The sequence below is a fragment of the Microcaecilia unicolor genome, chromosome 4 (genome assembly GCF_901765095.1).
Source record: "Microcaecilia unicolor chromosome 4, aMicUni1.1, whole genome shotgun sequence".
NCBI classification, from domain to species: domain Eukaryota; kingdom Metazoa; phylum Chordata; class Amphibia; order Gymnophiona; family Siphonopidae; genus Microcaecilia; species Microcaecilia unicolor.
This window is the reverse complement of record NC_044034.1, coordinates 82173104-82192655: the sequence shown is the minus strand read 5'-3', so window position 1 is coordinate 82192655 and position 19552 is coordinate 82173104. Positions and strand designations below refer to the sequence as shown.

At 43.2% G+C, this 19552-nt stretch overlaps 1 protein-coding gene across 1 annotated transcript in view; it reads right to left on the bottom strand.

Moving 5' to 3' along the window:
• NBEA (neurobeachin) overlaps positions 1-19552 on the bottom strand; it is a 1994973-nt gene that overhangs the window by 73976 nt on the left and 1901445 nt on the right. Inside the window, 2 exon segments of the mRNA XM_030200381.1 lie at positions 186-257; positions 14856-15048. Of these exon segments, the coding sequence (XP_030056241.1) occupies positions 186-257; positions 14856-15048 (265 nt within the window).

The following is a 19552-nucleotide window of genomic DNA, read 5'->3' as shown; positions in this document are numbered from 1 at the left end:
CAAAATTGCTTGCTTAATGTATAGGAACTTCATGGCTGACCATTATTTTGGTTGTCATTGTTTATTTAAGAACATTTACTTTCCTTACCAATATGAACTACTCAAGGCAAAAATGAAAACATATTTATCCACTTTTTATTTTATTCATATAAACAGATAATTTAGCAATTTTATTCCTGACATACCAATTAATGGATCCATTTCAATGGGAAGATGATGAGCCTGATCTAAGGAGTATCCTGGTGCTCCCCTGAGGCCTATAAGTAAGAACAACCACATAAGAAAAATAAAGTATTGTCAACACAGTTCTTGCTATTATAGTATGTATCAGTACAATCATTTACTTTATATGACATAGTTAAGGTTGTCTATATTACTCAGCACAACAATCTTCGTGTGTGGTGGAAGAGTTAAACAAATATAGTTGGGATTAATAAAATGAAAATGGCTGACAGTATTGTATGACCAGAATACAGCAATAGTGAAATGCAAACTGAAACAATAGATGTTCAGCTGCAGTACACCTGCATTATAGAGAAACTGTGCCCAGTATAATATAAATGACAAGGACAAATGAGCAAGCATATCACATTCACCGTCGTGAATATCATCTTCCCTGTTTTGGGGTTCATCCACTAATCTTCTTGCAATGTAATTCCACACATTATGCAGTGTCCACATAGGTTGTGCTTTGGTTGATTTCTAGATTTGGCCCTCCATACATCAGATTTACACAAAATATCTTTCAGATGTTTGTTTCTAGTATATGTGATTATATGACACTTGGAAGAAAAACAAGTAAAAACTTTTAAGATCTTCCGATATTTTAAAATTATTCATGCACACAACACTGTGACATGGGACTATATTTCAGAGCACACACTACTATATTATCAGCCGAGAACACCCTATCTTGTAACAAACTGTCCTAATCATTATACAGTGGCCGCTTACAGGCTCATTTAATTTCTCAGCCAAAACATCAGATGATACATAAGAAGAATGACATGGAGGCATATTTTCAAAGCATTTAGACTTACAAAGTTCCATAGTAACCTGTGGAACTTTGTAAGTCTAAGTGCTTTGAAAATGAGCCCCATATTCTTCAATACTGCAGGAACTGCACAAATGGTAAACTAGACTTCAATGCCTTCAGGTGCATATTATCAAAATGCAAAACTGTATCGACATTAGCGGGTTTTGAAAAAAGAGAGGTCAATAGCAGACTCTCCTCCAGACTAAGCTGACCCTCCAAAACTGTGATCTTTTGCCCATGGTAAACAATATCAAATTTAATGAAAGCTTGACATTGATCTAAATAATTCTTTTACTGTAACAGGTGACATACAGAACTGCTCCAAATAAGAAAAATGTCATCAATGTAGCAAAGCCCCATCAATACATGTTTTAAAAACTGGGGTACACCTATTTCTCTTCAAAATCTGACATAAAAAGATTCACAAAAGCCAGAGCGAAAGAAGCCCTATAGCTAAGCCTGACAAAATGATTGAAACACAGATCAATGTAGTTAATTTCATCATGAAAATAGTTGCCACCATACGAAGATGCTGATGAAACTCCAATCCTTGAAATATCACCTTCAATGCTTCATCATGAGGGATAGTTGTGTATAAAGCTCTTATATTGAATGTTGTGTGTTATCTTGCCAGAAACAGTAAGTTGTGTCAAAGGGGGTGGGACACAGCAAAGGGAAGTCTAGGGGCTGGGCACAGGCAGTGTGTGCAAATTGCTGCCACTGTTGGTGCCCTCTAGAAGTTTAAAGGGGGAGGCGGTTGAGAAAGAGGGATGATGCTGAACTCTAGTTCGGGTAGGGAGGGAAGAGAGAGGGAGAAATCCAAATTCCATCCCTGCTGTCACTCTCAGCAGGAACACATTTTCTCTCTGCAACTTATTCCAATAGCACTTCCCTTGGGCTGGGCTTCCTCCCATCCAGGGATACTACAACTCTAGCCCAGTGGCAAGGACATCCCTCCTCCAGGGCTTTGGAACGTCTAAACTGCTTGTCTTAGTAATACCCATACTTGGGTATTGCACTCTCCTCCCCCCACCCCCCCCAAGTAAAGAAAAGATGATCTCCTTGGTTCCATCACTAGAAATCATCTTCCCTTGTCCTCAAGGGCTAAATCAGGCTGGTTCCATTAGAGCAACACAGTCCCACACAATATCTTCAACTTTATTCAACATATAACATCATTTTAAACCCATTTCTTTTATACCTGTCACTCCTCTCGGTGACCTGCAATTTGGCATAACACTTTATTCACCATCCACATTTCTTCTCTACTACTACTACTACTATTTAGCATTTCTATAGCGCTACAAGGCATACGCAGCGCTGCACAAACATAGAAGAAAGACAGTCCCTGCTCAAAGAGCTTACAATCTAATAGACAAAAAATAAATAAAGCAAGCAAATCAAATCAATTAATGTGAACGGGAAGGAAGAGAGGAGGGTAGGTGGAGGCGAGTGGTTACAAGTGGTTACGAGTCAAAAGCAATGTTAAAGAGGTGGGCTTTCAGTCTAGATTTAAAGGTGGCCAAGGATGGGGCAAGACGTAGGGGCTCAGGAAGTTTATTCCAGGCGTAGGGTGCAGCGAGACAGAAGGCGCGAAGTCTGGAGTTGGCAATAGTGGAGAAGGGAACAGATAAGAAGGATTTATCCATGGAGCGGAGTGCACGGGAAGGGGTGTAGGGAAGGACGAGTGTGGAGAGATACTGGGGAGCAGCAGAGTGAGTACATTTATAGGTTAGTAGAAGAAGTTTGAACAGGATGCGAAAACGGATAGGGAGCCAGTGAAGGGTCTTGAGGAGAGGGGTAGTATGAGTAAAGCGACCCTGGCGGAAGATGAGACGGGCAGCAGAGTTTTGAACCGACTGGAGAGGGGAGAGGTGACTAAGTGGGAGGCCAGCAAGAAGCAGATTGCAGTAGTCTAAACGAGAGGTGACAAGGGTGTGGATGAGGGTTTTGGTAGAGTGCTCGGAAAGAAAGGGGCGGATTTTACGGATGTTGTAAAGAAAGAAACGACAGGTCTTGGCGATCTGCTGGATATGAGCAGAGAAGGAGAGAGAAGAGTCAAAGATGACCCCAAGGTTTCGAGCTGAGGAGACAGGGAGAATGAGAGAGCCATCAACAGAAATAGAAAATGGGGGGAGCGGGGAGGTGGGTTTGGGGGGGGAAATGAGAAGCTCGGTTTTGGTCATATTTAATTTCAGGTGGCGTTGAGACATCCAGACAGCAATGTCAGACAAGCACGCTGAAACTTTGGTTTGGATGCAAGGTGAGATATCAGGGGTAGAAAGGTAGATTTGGGAGTCATCAGCATAGAGATGGTAGGAAAAGCCATGGGATGAGATTAATGAACCAAGGGAAGAAGTGTAGATAGAAAAGAGGAGGGGACCAAGAACAGAACCCTGAGGTACGCCGACAGGCAGAGGGATAGAAATAGAAGAGGATCCACCAGAGTGAACACTAAAGGTGCGGAGGGAGAGGTAGGAAGAGAACCAGGAAAGGACAGAGCCCTGGAATCCAAGTGAGGACAGGGTATCGAGAAGTATGCTGTGATCGACAGTGTCAAAAGCAGCGGAAAGATCAAGAAGAATGAGGATGGAATATTGACCTCTGGATTTAGCCAGTAATAGGTCATTGGAGACTTTAGTAAGCGCAGTTTCGGTTGAATGGAGAGGGCGAAAACCAGATTGTAGTGGGTCAAGAATAGCATGTGAGGAGAGAAAATCAAGGCAACGGCAGTGAACAGCACGCTCAAGTAATTTTGAGAGAAAAGGAAGTAGGGAGATGGGTCAGTAATTAGAGGGACAAGTAGGGTCGAGTGAAGGCTTCTTAAGGAGAGGTGTGACCACAGCATGTTTAAAGGCAGCAGGGACAGTCGCAGTGGAAAGTGAGAGGTTGAGAATATGACAGATAAAAGGAATAAGAGCAGGAGAGATGGCATTAAGAAGGTGGGTGGGAATGGGATCAGAGGAACAGGTGGTACATTTTGAGGAAGAAAGGAGAAGTGTAGTTTCCTCAATAGTAACTTCAGGAAAGGAGGAAAGGGAATGAGGGGAAGGAGAGAGAGGGGAACGGACTAGTGGAGGGAGAGGTGGTGAGGTAGAGAAAGCAAAGTTTATCTTTTGAACCTTGTTGTGAAAGAATTCAGCAAGGGTCTGAGGAGATAATGAAGGGGGAGTTGGGGGAGGGGGCACCTTGAGGAGAGAGTTCAATGTGGTGAAGAGAAGTCGAGGATTAGAGCCAAGAGAGTTGGTCAGTTGGATATAATAATCCTGTTTGGCACGTACAAGAGCAGATTGGAAGGAGGTCAGCATGAACTTAAAGTGTAAGAAATCAGCAAGGGCCCAAGATTTCCGCCAGAGGCGTTCGGCGGAGCGGGTACAGGAACGTAGGTAGCGGATATTAGAAGTCAGCCAAGGTTGGGGTTTTGTACGCCTTACAGGACGGGTCATCAAAGGTGCAAGAGTGTCTAAGGCCGAGGATAGAGTATTGTTGTAAGAAGAAACAGCCTCGTTGACAGACGTGGATGGTGCCACAGTAGAGAGGAGGTTTGAAACATGGGAGGATAGAGATGAAGGGTCAATATCGTGAAGATTCCTAGATAAATTAGATAAGATAGGACGGGACTGGGAGGGAGGAGATTTAAGTGTGAAAGTTATAAGATGGTGATCAGAGGAGGGAAGATCAGAGGCAAGGAAACTAGAAGGTGAACAGTTGGAGGAGAAGATGAGATCAAGACAGTGACCATTTTGATGAGTGGGGGAGGTGGAGATTAAAGGAGGAAGTTAAAGCGAGTAACTTGGAAATATAAGAGGTGGAAGGATCATTAGCAGGAGTATTAAAGTCACCAAGGATGAGAGAGGGGGAGGAAGGATCATGGAAGAAGGCAAGCCAGGCGTCAAAGTCACTGAGAAAGGATGAAAGGGACTTATCAGGGGGACGATAAATGACCGCTATTCGAAGAGGCAGAGGAGAGAAAAGGCGGATAGAGTGGACTTCAAAGGAGGAAAAACAGTGAGATTGAGGTGGAAGAAGGGGTTGAAATCTGGAGGAGGGAGAGAGAAGTAGTCCAACACCGCTCCCACGGCCAGCAGGGCGAGGAGTATGTGAAAATAGATAACCGCCATGGCACAGGGCTGCGACTGAAGCAGAGTCATCAGGGCAGAGCCAGGTTTCTGTTATGGCGAGCAGATGGAGGTGACGCGAGATAAAGAGGTCCTGGATATAGGCGAGTTTGTTACAGATAGAGCGGGCATTCCATAGGGCGCAAGAGAAGGGCAGAGAAGAGGAGGGGAGTAGAGGAATAGAGATGAGGTTAGAGAGGTCACAGTGAGATCTGTAGAGTTTGGATAATAGTTGATGAGGAGGGCCAGGATTGGGATTGATGTCACCAGCTGAGAGTAAGAGAAGGAGTAAAAGAGAGCGGAGGAGAGTAGGAGAGGTGTGGCCATGAAGGCGTCGAAGGCGAGAGGTATTTAGGTGGAATGGGGAAGGCAAAATGGAGGGAAGAAAGAGACGGAGATTAAAAGCCAAGAGGGAGGAAGAGGGTAGGAGAGAAGGTGAGGTGATGAAGTCAATGGATGGGAAGTGAGTTCCTGTAGCTGAGAGAGGCAGGGGGTGAGGAAAAAGATTAGGAAGGGACAGAGCTAGGAAGAGAATGTGAATAGGGGCCATAAATGACTGAGGTACTTTACCAACTGGGAAGAAGATTAGATGTAAAGAGAAAAATGCCCCGCGCGGCACCTAGAACGGAGGCCCTGAGTGGATCGGAGTGGACCTGGGTGTCACCCCGGAGATGGCTGTAAGGATATGCAGATGAGCTGCAAGTCCTCCACAGCACCTGAAAGGCAGCCGGTGGTAGAGCTGGGCACCTCTCAGCTGAGGAAAGGCTTACCAGGGGTTAGGCCGAAGGCAGCATTCCTCCCCCTGAGGGTCGCCTGATCCTAGCCAAAAAGCACCTGGAAACTCTGTGCACTTGGAGCGAAGGCCCTGGGAAGATCGGGGTGGAACTGGAGTCACCTACTCACTACTACTTCATGTAACGCCCATTTGCCTGGGCACTTCTGGGTCCAGGGTCCAAGAGGGCTGGAGCCCCCGCGAAGGGCAGACTCCATCGGACCATCACTCACTCATTCGGTGCGCAGCCTCCACCTGGGGAAAGAAGTGTTAACGGGTGGGATGGCCCTCTTCTCCCCCAGGAAACTCAAAATCAGGTCCAAAACCCCTGTGGGAAGTAAGGCTGGCAGTTAAACATAGGCTGTCTTGAGGAGACCGCAATACACTGTAAAGTCCAAAATGACCACTCCATAGTCAGCAGCTTAAAACTCAAACAATTTATTCTTCAACTTGAAACCACAGGAACATTCCAATTGGTGCAATTTCTAAATACATTGTTCTTTCGATATTCCCCAGGGAAATTCTGCATTAGGGTATATTTTAGAAAGCACTCTGAAACAGGATTTTGTATAGTTCCAGTCCGTGCCTGTCCCCAAAGATAGTGTTCCAAAGGCTGTGCTCCTCTCTATGTTTCAGGTTCAGACCTTCCTGGTCTAGTCTCCACCCAGGGTGAACTTTGTGTTGGCTCACCCTGCCTATGAGATGGGCACTCCCTGGCTCCTATTCTACACTCCTGGGCTGGGTGTCTCCACTGCCCACCCAGAGTTCTCCTCCACAGTTGCTGTTTTTCTTAGCAACAACTCTTCTTGATCTTAGCCAATGGATTCACTTCTTTTTAATGGGATCCCCTTTCTCCTTCTTCAGGTCACGTGGCAGGAACTTGCAGGCAACCAAAGACCCACAGCAACAAACAGAAAACCAAAAATCCCAAAAGAAAAAGACCCCCTACAGGGCTAACACTTAACTTTATCTCCTCCTCCTGAGACTACCGTGGCTGGGGACCTGATCCTCCACTCCTAGTCCTGAGGGGGCTCCGACTAACTGTCCTCATAGCATGCAGCTTACACTGTAAAGCAGCTAAGTGTATCTTTAAATCATCTATCTGTGCTCTGTATTCTTCCTGAATAAGTCTGCTGTGCCCCTCCCCCTTCTCCAGTAGCACGGGAAACACAGCTATGATGACTCAACGTTTTCTTTCCGCCCTTTCCCAGATACTTATAATTCTGATGTTATCTCTCGAGTCTGTTTGCGCAGGCTTTTTGTGGGCGTAAAAAAATCAAACTTTTATTGGGTCTGCTCCAGTAGTCTCTCCCCCAGTTTAAACAGTGTTTGTAAATCCTGGATCTGTATCCACAGTCTCTCTGGGCTGGTCTTTTTGCCTCTTGATTTATTTTCTTTTCAGTCACAGAGCAAACAAAATTGGTAAATCACAAGGCAATCAGATTTATAATCCAGAGGTCTATCAAAATTTGTAATCAACACACAGCAGTCCTCTCTTCTTTTCTTTCTTTCTTTATTGCATTTGTATCCCGCATTTTCCCACCTAATGGTAGGTTCAATGTGGCTTACATGGAACAATGGGAGGCGGTTACAAACTATCGAGCAAGGTTAACAATTCAAGGGAGACAGTGAGAGTCTGTAGAGTTTTGTTGCGGAAGTATTGAGCCAGGTTTAGTCCTTAGGAGGTTCAATGGGGTTTATATGATTCAATTAAAAGATAGTTACAGAGGGGGTTGAGTAAAGTTACAACATAATCGAATAAGGTTACAACATTGGTCTGGTAGGGTTATAGTTCTGGGGGAAGTGGGTATGTTGTAGAGTCTACACAATAAGTAATGAACAGGTTAGAGAATGTGTGAGTCAATGGGATTGTAATGGGCCCTGGTTGTGACAGTTTGAGGAGGTTAGGATGGGTTGAGCTATAAGATCTGGAAGGTGTAGTAGGTGTTTGGATTCAGATTGGTCATGTGAGCTTGTGCCTCTTCCATTCAGCTGTTGAATTTATGGATAGATATGGTCGATTAGCTGGATGGTTAGGTGGGTTCAGCTGGGATGTGTTTTCTGACGAGGTGAGCCTTCAAGTGCTTTCAGAAGGTTAGATAGTTGTCTTTCAGTTTTAGGTCATTAGGGAGTGTATTCCATGTTTTGGTGCAGATGTAGGAGAAACTGGATGTGAGAGCTGATTTGTATTTGATGTCTTTTCATGTTGGGGAGGGTAAGATAGGATCTTGCTGATTTATTTGTGTTCCAGATTGGTAAGTTTATTAGGTTGGTCATGTAGTCCGGTGTCAGGATTTTGGTAGTGAGCCCTTGTGCTCTGACTGAACATGGTGGAATGTGGAAATGCCGCACTCGGTTGGGCAGCTGAACAACCCCGGGCTTCACCTGGGAGTGACCACCATTCCCCAGGAGTTGAGCTCCCCGGTGCAGGTGGCCACCTGGACTTCTGGATACAATTGGGGATCACACGACCGCTGGCCGTGGCAGGTGGAAGCGGAAAGAGCCTTGAGGAATGAAACACTCCACAGGACCAGGCTGACAGCGAACAAGGAATGGACCAGGTCAATCCGAGGGTCTTGGCAGGCAGCAAACAGAGAACAGTCAGGGTCAATCCGAGGGTCTTGGCAGGCAGCAAACAGAGAATAGTCAGGGTCAATCCGAGGGTCTTGGCAGGCAGCAAACAGAGAATAGTCAGGTTCAATCCGAGGGTCTAGGCAAGTAGGAAAGTCAGTCACTGGAATGCATGTACGAGAGCACCAACCTCTACCAACATAGAAACTGAAGCAAAGATGGTGGCACCAGCCAGCTCTTAAATAGGCCTCCAATCAGAGGATCCCGGTTTCAGATGAGAGACAAGAGATCTCATAGGGCACGCCCTAAAGATACTCAAGATGGCTGCCCTATGAGCTACCTAATATGGCTGCTCTCAGATGATCCTGCCAAGATGGCCGCCCCTCAGATGATCTTCCAAAGATGGTTGCTGCTCCGATGATCCTTCCAATATGGCCACCGTCAGAAGAACAAGGTAGAGTTGCAACGCCCAGTGAGAGGGAGAAGATTATTCTATATACCTTGATTGGTAGCCAGTGTAGCTTAAAGAGAAGGAGTTTTGCACTCTCAATCTTGTTTTTCTGTAAATGAGTCTCGCACTGTGTTTTGTGCGGTTCTAAAGCCTGATTGAGATTTGTGTAGTATTGAAAAAGTGATTGATGTATTCCATTAGTTGTTTGGTTACTGCACCTTCCATCATCTTGGTCGTTAATGGTATTTATGCGACTGGTCTGTAGTTTGAGATATCCTTGGGGTTTTTTCTTGGAGTCTTTTGGGATTGGTGTAAGTAGAATGTTTCACTTATCCGTTGGGAATATTCCTTCCCTAACCATGAAGTTGAGGTGGGTTAACAGGGATTCAATAAATTGGTTGGGGAGTGTTTTCATGATGTAGTTGGGGCATGTGTCTAGTGAGCAGTGGGCTGAGGAGAACGTTTGAAGCGTAAAGGCTACTGTCTCAGTGGAGAGGTGTTTCTCCTGGATGTGGGTCTAGTTCATCTAAGAAGGTGTCTAATTTGGAGGATTCGTGGGGGAGATTTTTATGTAAATTGATGATTTTTTTCCCTCAAAGTATTTGGCTAGTTCGTCTGCGGGTAGGAGATCTTCGTTTATCGTTGTCACTGATTTGGTGTCGATTAGATTGTTCACTAGTTTGTATAGATTCTTCAAGTCCTTATACTCGGGGCCTATTTGATCTTTATAGAATTTCCATTTTGCCTGTCTTATTTTGTGTTTGTATCTCTTTTGTGTTTCATTCCATGTGGATTTCGTTTTGTCATTTTTCCTTTTTTTCCATGCCCATTCATGTCTTCTGCATTGTGCTTTTAGTTCTTTCAGCTCTTCGTTGTACCAAGGAGCTATGTTATGTTTTTGTGTGGTTTTGGTTCGCGCGGGTGCTATTTCATCTAGAATCGTGATGCATCTCTTGTCCCATTCTGTGATGTATTCGATAGAGTTAGTGGGCGTTGATCATTGATTTTCATACATTGAGTGCCAGAATGTTTGGGTGTCGACTTTCCCTCTTGAATTGTACGTGGTGCAGCTATGTGAGTGGCGGGGTCCCATCTTTTTCCAGTGGAGGGTCATGTTTAGTTTGAAGTGGTCAGACCATGAGGTTTCTGTCCATTTGTGTTTTGTTATAGAGAAGATTTTTTTCTGGTGTGAATTTGTATGCTAGTAGGTCTAATGTATGACCTTTTACTTGGGTTGGGTGCATCTGTGGCCACTGGAAATCCCATAGTTGGAGAAAGTCGAGGCACTCTCTTGTGCATTTTGATCTTCTAGATGTTGATTGATGCTTCCTATTATTAACGTGTTTGGGTTTGCTACACATGTATTTGATATGAAGTCTGTGATGTTTAACTGGGCTTCACTCCATTTTCCTGGAGGTCTGTAGAATATGATGCAACATAGGTGGTTGTGAGGACTTGTCTTTGACCCTCAACGAGGCTATTTCAAGTTGTGGTGTTATGGATTCAGCAATTGTATCTGTTTCGAAGTGGGCTTTGTGAATTTGTGAACCCAAATGCTCCACATTCAGGCTCATTTCTGCAAATTTTTTATAAACCACAAGGTAAACTCCTTCACTTCAACTCCCAATAGCCCCACTTTGGGCGCAAATTTTGTGTAACCCGAGGCTTGCCCCTTATCCGGCTAGCTCCAGTCCAATCCAGATCACAGGGACAAAACGTATTTCTCTCAAATGCTCTATTCTTTTTTCCACTCAGCTCACCATTCATTTAGTCACAGTTTCCACCAAATGAGCTTGAGAGTGGTCAATGATCCGGAATACAGATCCACGATATTGGAGTTTAAAAGTCTTGGGGTGTCACTTTGCTCAGTCCTAGAACACTCGCTCTCACTCTCTCGCCAATGATCACGCTGCACTCCCAGAGTTTGACAGAATGAAACACAACTTTATTTTAACCTCTGCAACAGGCACACAAACATTTTGAACCTTTCTCATATATTCAGTCTCAATCAAAATGATTAATAATGCTCAGCTCTTTTCCTCCGCTCACAAGATAGCTGTATATATTTACACCACCACCTGCCTTTTACCCATTCCAGTGTGCCAGCAATAAACCCAAAGCTGCTTTGTTACTCCTAAGTACAATCCGATACTTTCAGGCACAGACCCTTCAGGCTGTTCTTCTTCTAGCAGTGCACCTTGCAGGGCTACGCTCCAGCCGTGGACAGGCTCTCCCTGTCCTGGTCCTGCTTCAAGGCTAGACTCCCTCTTGTCCACCTGAAGCTCTCATCCCCCCTCCCCAGTTGCCACTTATAGGCACAACTGCTCCTTTAGCCATATTATATTTATTTCTTCACACCAGGATTCCCCAACACTCCCTAGGGTCCTGGCGGGGGTACAGGCAACCAAAGTCCTCATGTACTTCACCGCAACTACTTTTATTAAACCCAAACTCCACCCCCTACTGTAACTCTCCACAGGGACACACTTTCTCTCTGCAACTTATTCTAATACCACTCCTCTTGGTCTGGGCCTCCTCCCACCTAGCAATACTCGAGCTCACTGGCAGGGACCCTGTCTCTCCCCAGGGCTCTGAAACAGTCTAAACTGCTTGCCTTAGTAATACCCACACCATGGGGTATTACATACATATATATATATATATATATATATATATATATACACACACACACACACATATATGTGTGTGTGTTAAGGTTTATTTGAAACGCAATTGAGAACAAAACTGAGAATATATCATTATGCCTCTGTATAATTTCATGTCATCACCATGGCAGTTCTGCTCATCCCATTTCAACAAGGATATAACAGAACTGGAAAAGGGCACAAATATTTCCCTTATGAAGAAAGGCTAAACATGATATGCCTCTTCAATCTGGAAGACAGATCACTGAGACGGAATATGAAAGCTGCTTATAAAATCATGAGTTGTTTGTAACAGTTAAATAGAGGACCATTATTTAGCCTTTTCAATAACACTAAAACAAAAAGAACACTCCATGAATTTGACAAGCAGAAGATGGAGAACAAGTTTTACAATGTAATATTTCACCCAGTGCACAAGCTATGAAATCTGTTGACAGGAAAATGGTCAAGGTGATTGCTAGGGTCAACAGGAATTGAACACATGATGCTTCGGAGCAGAAGTTGGACACATGCAGCAACACTATGGAGGCTGCTGTTCCAAAAATAAGTTTGGGAAGCATTATCTGATATACCTGAGGGAGGCAGGCATGCCTCTGGCATATCCTCACTGGGTCAATACAGGGTGTGTCCTAAACTGAGACCAGGATATAAGGGAGTCCAAGAAGATACACCTTTTCTGGTCCAACAGTCTTGTTGCAGCTTGTCATTTGGAAACTGCTAGACCGGCTTCCATTCCAGACCCATGCCTGGTTCAACACCGTTGCTCTGTTGTTCTGACCTAATGCTTAGCTCTTCTCTCCTAGGACTTCTCCTCGCCAGGTACCCCACCCTGTGGTGCACAAATCACCTCAATGGGATGATTCCAAATATCTTGCATAAACTCAAGCAAGTAGCCAGTCTAAATGGAGCACACTGTAGGGATTTCCTTTAAAGACTTAATGAATACAGTTCCATACTCTTCAACAAATGATGGATTCCTTCCAGGTATCTAAACCTGGTTAAGGCCAGCTGACACTCCTATACAGCTACTTGACTTTGGAGCCGTGCATGCCACTCTCAAAGAAGGCAATGGAACCACAGGGGAACTGGGTTAGGTTTTACATGAGTGCAAACTTTGGCTTTCTTTGCATTTGCATACATCACTCTCTCACTCAAGGTGGACTTCATTATTATCCTACTTTCAAGGAAAACACTGGCCTGACTCAGATGGATCAATTTATTGCTGCCCTCTCTGAGTTCTATGGAAAGCTAGACCAAATCCAGCTGACTGAAAGCAGTATTATGGATGCCCACCATGCCCAGTGAACAGTGACAGACTATGCTATAGAATTTTGTCTCTGGGCTGCCAATCTAAATTGAAAAGAGCTGAAACTCAGAGCCCATTTTTGATTGAGCATTGCAGCTCACGTGAAAGATGAGTTGGCAATATTAGAGACCTGGCTAATCTGGAAACTATATTCATGTTATGTATCTGAACTGAAAGATGTCTTGCAGAGTGGAATCAGGAGAGGAAAAAAGAGGTTCCAAGGCCAAGAAGCATTTCTTGTGTAGAAGAAGGGCCCAAGGAGAGATTAGTACACTCCTCATCCAAGCAGTCTTCTTATATATACGCAGAACCCATGACTCTGTATCAGAAAATGTTCTTAGGAGAGGTTTGAGTATACATTTGGCTAGCACTCAAGACTTCTGTGAGGGTACCTCTTGTCTGCTGGCATCTAGACCTTCATCAGCGTAGAGCCTTCATAAAGCTTCCTTTCCCCCTAGTGCCAATACTGTACTTGGACAGGGAAATAACTGGTGTACTTGTTTATAACTTGCCTTGAACTCTGACTTGGAAAGATGAGCAATTCAATCTCAAATCCAAACCGTGATTTCCAGGATTGCCTGAACCTATTCAGCACTAGTGTCAATGCAGTGAACTGTGCCAGATGGTGATTCAACATCTCCAGCATACTCCTGTCCAACTCCTTCATGAAGAATGCCAATTAAAATACTGCATGGGATGCAGAAAGAGAGATAATAATCCTCTTGGGTCACTTGAGATGTGTCGGTGGCTGAATCCCGCATCCTTGTAGACTGTTGCATTTGCCAAGATGTCATTGAGGATGAGTATTCCTTTCTGCAGGAATGCTTTGGAGGTGGAACGGCAGTTGCCAATATCTTCCTGCTTCCAGCATCATATGCCAATGAGGACTGATGCCTCTAATTTCAGTTGACACGTGCCATTAGAATCCGCTGATACTGTTGCCAATTCAGTTGAATGCATTTCTTTCTTTGGGCAGGACTTCAATGATGATCAGTACCGATGGCCTTTGTTGATGCATGAACTTGCGGGGAATAAATGACTCCTTGTTACTGATATATCTCCAGCACGAGGTGCAGCTCCCTTTGGGGTACATGCCTCATGTGTCCATGTATTTGGGCTGGACTTGACAGAACCAAAGAGCTTTTCCTTGAAGACCCCTAGGTATTATCTTCTGGCAGGTGGCACAACTAGGGAATTATGTTTGGGCCCAAGGCAAGAAAGGTACAACTTGTGGGTATCCATCACTGATACTGTCCTGCTGTTCTTCCTGTATATTTTAAGCTGCTGGGGATCTTCTATTTATAGGACACAGGGCAAAAAATAGTTACAGCAAAATTAATTTACAGTATACAAATAGACTGTCCAATGCGCTCATGTACCACTGCTGGTGCCAATCACAGCTACATCAAAAATGAAGGATAACAGAAAAACAAAATGAAGAACCTATTTAGGGGAAAAAAATGAAATGAAGGTTCTCCCTATGTAGAAAACTGGTTTTAAACAAGACAAAACCTTTACTCACAGTACCTATGAAAATGAGGACTGTTAAGCTCCATGAAAGAAAGAGATCCAAGGTACTGAATCCTCACACAATGATGGCAACACAAGAGGACCCATACGTGTGTGGGTTCATAATGACAGAAAGCTGTACCAGCTTGGAGTGTAAGGTTTATATTTTGTATTGGCCTAGGCAACCTGACATGAAGCCACCACATATAAGGACTATATATCCTGCTTGTCTTCATAGAATAAAATCACACTTGCATCACTGTTGCATTAATTACAACATATAATCAGTGAAAATTGAAACAAATATGACAAAATAATACTTCATAAGATGCTTTAATAAATTACAGAGAAGAGATCACCATATCAAACAGTAGTCATGCATGTTTTGGGACAAGCAAAATAAATAATCTAGTTACTAGTACATACCTACTGTGTTATGCCATCTATTTACTGCAAAAAGTCGGCTGCAAGTTACAGTTACTACAGCAGGAATGGTGAGATGGGGAAGTGTATTGGCAGCCACATGTGTGACAGGAGAGTTAGAAGGAAATTTCAGCACCATTATAACATCTTGCTGCATCTGATCTTTAAACATGAGTGGACTCTGTGGAAGGAAACACTGTTGAATAGAAAAGAAAAAAAGTAGAAGAGAACAGAAAGGAAAACAATTAGTTATTTCTCAAAGAAAATAAGGACCAACAAATGTGCATGTAAAGGAAAAATAATGGAAGCCAAAATAATAGAACTAATGCTAGATCATCATAGTATTACAGGAATATAAGTTAGAGATGTGCACAGAAAAAAAAGATTTCCGTCAGCACATTTCAAAGTGAGAGAGCTTCAGATAAAACAAAGATAAAGTCTTCATCTCACTACTAAATGGAAATGTCGACCCTTAAAGGTATGATCGGTATTTATACACATTATTCAAAAGGCATGTTTCAGAAGTATGCAACAGTTTAAGAAAGGTACAACATTACAAATGCATCCAGAGCTTCCCATAAACTACAAGTGGTTATTTTCCCTCACTTTTTTTTTCTAGAGAAGAAATATAAAGTTGCTCACCTAAAATAATTATTCTCCATAGACCAATGCTTTCCAACCTTTTGTCCAAAAGAACCCCATGTTAAACTTTAAAAAAATGTATGTGAACCCCAGAAGAAGGTGAAAACAAAATAGATATCTAACCCCATTTCCCTCCTTCATCCACCTCCTCTTCATTTATCCAAAGCATGAAGACAGCAGCAGAAGCAGTGGTGGCAGTAAGTACAGGTTTTGTATGTTAGTGAGCACTCACAGACCTTAGAAGAAGTGGTCTAGTGATTAGAACAATGGACTGAAAATCAAGGATACCAGAATTCAATTTCTGATTCTGCCATTTACATTTTTTGTGACCTTGGACAAGTTACTTTATCTCTTATTGTTTGAGGTACCCACTTAGATCATAAGTTCTTTGGGACACTGTACAGTACTGTATGCATCCAGTATAACTATAAAAATGATAAGTAATAATAATATTACTCTATATGGGTTTCTAGTCTAACAGGATGCCCTCACAAGCCCTATGCTGACTTTCACTATTGGACATAGATCACAGTAGAAGTCCAGAGGGAATGCGAGCTTCTGTGACCCATCTGCTAATGATGTGATTCCATTTGGAGCCCCCATTCCAGAGTTTGGGAACCACTGCAAGAGACAGCAGGATTCATCATCATACAAATGGATGATGTCATTTCATTGGGACAAAATAACTCCCAGTGCTCAGAACTGGAATAAGCAGACTTCAACAAAGCCATGGAAATAGCAGAGGCTCACATTTGATGAGACTTCACCTTACTAGAACTGAGCATGCGCAAGGAGAGGCATGCCGTCAACTTCTGCATTACAGCAGCAGTACAAGAAGGTGAGCAGCACAGGCACTGAATTTCTTTGGCTGGCAGGGTTTTGACATCCCAGTCAGCCATTTAACGGGGTGCTGCAGGCTTGGAGGGGACCTGATCCCAAAGTGTGTGTGTGTGGGAACAAGGCCCCCAAGGCCCCTCCCGCCTCTGGTGGCTATATCACTGCTAGAAAGTGTCAGAATACATGCATGTGCGTGCCTGTAAAGAGCAAGAGAGTGAATATATGTGAAGAGTGAGAGTCTATAGTGTCACTGGTGGAAACAACATTACACAAATAGAGCTTCCCTTTGAAAAACTGAGCTGCAGTAGAGAAGTCCATTGGTACAAATGTACCTGTGCAAATGTTAAAAAGAAGGGAAATCAGACTAGGGAATTTACCCAGCTATCTGTCAAGTTATCTGGGCAAATTCCTTTCAAACTGGCCTAATTCTGCCTCCATTCTGTCTATATCAGTGGCTGCCAAAAGTTTTCAGTTCACCACCCCCCAGCCACACAGGTCTCCATCTTTTTCTCTAGCCAAATTCATGCAGGAAATAGCAATAGGAAACAACGTCCTCCTCCTCCAATTTGGCATGTCTAGTGCATTCGACATGGTAAACCATAACATATTAATAAGATTACTTGAGAAAATTTGGGGGAGCTGGCAACATACTTAACTGGATCAAGGGTTTTCTAACCACAAGGACCTATCAGATAAAGTCAAAATTAAACATGTCATCACCGTGGAAAACAGATTGCGGAGTACCACAAGGCACACAGCTATCCCAGATCCTCTTCAACCTAATGACGACCCCACTAGCCAAGGCCTTATCCAACCAAGGTCTTAACCCTTTCATCTATGCAGACAATGTCACTATATACATCTGTTACAGATCCACACTGACAGAAATCGCTAACGAAATCAAGACTGGCTTGAATACCATGGACTCTTGGGCAAATGCATTTCAACTAAAACTCAATAAAGAAAAAACTCACTGTCTTATCCTGTCATCTCAATACACCACGGACAATCCCGCAACTATCAACACCCCAGCCCACACCCTCCCTTGTCTCAGACAGCCTGAAAATCCTCTGTGTTACATTGGACTGCAACATTACACTAGAAAGCCAAGTAAAATCCACATCAAAGAAAATGTTCTACTCGAAGTTGAGATTCAAACGCGTGAAGCAATACTTCCCGAGGGAAACATTCCGCAACCTGATACAATCAATGGTACTGAGCCATGCTGACTACTGCAATGGAATCTACGCAGGATGCAAAGAACAAATCCTAAAGAAACTTCAGACTGCTCAAAACATGGCTGCAAGACTCATCTTTGTAAAAACATGATTTGAAAGCGCAAAACCCCTTTGCGAAAAGCTACACTGGCTCCCAATCAAAGAGCGCATTGCCTTCAAAATCTGTACTATAGTTAATAAAATCATATACGGTGAAGCACCAGATTACATGACAGACCTAATCGACCTACCAGCCAGAAACTCATCCGTATCAACACAAATGTACCTAAATCTACACTACCCAAGCTGCAAAGGACTCAAATACAATCAACTTACGCATCCAGTTTTTCCTACATCAGCAGACAACTACGGAACGCACTACCAAAAGGCTTGAAAACCATATACGACCATCTATACTTCAGAAAGATACTCAAGACCCACCTGTTTAAAAAGGCATACTCTACAGATCCAACATAAATGCATGATCTCTGCGACACAACAACGCAAAACTTCATAATGGCCATCACCGATCTCTCCCGTCAAACAATTTCTCTATGTGGTCCTACCACATGAACCTTACCCTAACACAACTTCACCTTGTATTTGTATACACCAGAGTCTGCAGCTGCTCTCCGGCACTATGTAAGTCACATTGAACCTACAAAAAGGTGGGAAAATATGGGGTACAAGTGTAACAAATAAATAAATAAAGTATAGCACCTCTTGGTGGAATCTATTCTGGAAGCCAGCTGGACTTTGGAGCCACCCTCAGACAGTTGAAGAGATGCAAATTCTACGTTCTCAACATGCAAGCCCTGAAAGCCAGAGACTGGAGGTTGGCATGTAGAAGAGACCCCTCATTCTGTGTGATGAGGGTCAGAAAACACTCCATTCTCCAAGGTTCTTAAGAGGACAACTCTGGAGAAGAGGGAACCATATCTGCCTCAGCAAGTAAAGCATGATGAAGATCATATTTCCCCTGTCCTGCTTAAGTTTCAGCAGAGTCTTCCGTATTAGAGGGGCTGGAGGATATGCATACAGAAGGACCTCACCCCACTTAAGAAGGAAGGCATCTGATGCTAGCCTGCAATGTGACCTGAGTCTGGAACAGTACTGAATGACCCTGTTGTTGAGATGAGTGGCAAAAAGATAGTGAACAACAATTCTTATGACAGCACTATCTTTGTTCCTCGTCAACCCACCCACCCACCATTTTGTAAGGTTTCAGGAGTTTTACTATGTTTTTATATGGAGTAAATATTCAGCCAGTGGTGGTGAGTGATTTTTTAGCCACTGCCAGCTTTATACCCGTGGCTGGCCAGAATTTATCCATTTAAGGGTCAATATTCAGCGCTTAACCAGTGAAACTGAACAAAGATAGCACTGTGTTTTATGCGGCCTGACTTGTCTGGTTACCTTATTCAGTTAAGCGCTGAATACTGGCACTTAACAGCATAAGTGCTGACTCCCACAACATAGCCAGTTTCAGCTTAGGCAGATAGCAGGGATATTAGTGGCACTATCTGGTTAAATGTGTGAAATATCCCCACGTAGCCCTACACACATGATTTAACTGGGCAGAAGCCTCTCCTGCCTGCTAAATCACTTTGAATATCGAATCCTATGTGCATTTACATATTTATATGATTATTGTGATTAAAAGTTATTATCAGTTTCTAAGATTGTATTTGTTCTTTTTTCTCCCTGGTTGCTTTTTTATATTATATACTAACAATGTATATGGAAAGTAGGTAACTTGGAGAACACTGACATTTTAACCTTCTTTTCTAGATGCACATTTTCATCAAAAAAGTACTAATAACATCAAATTATTTTCCCAAAAAAATAAAACTAATGTATAAAATACAGTGCTATCAGTAAGACCATTAAAGGATACATCCTTGTTCTCTATAGATGGATGACTATATAGATTTCAAGTACAAAGTATGTGTACCGAATCTATATTATCAGCTAATGAACTAATAGTATCAAACATTAGAGAAG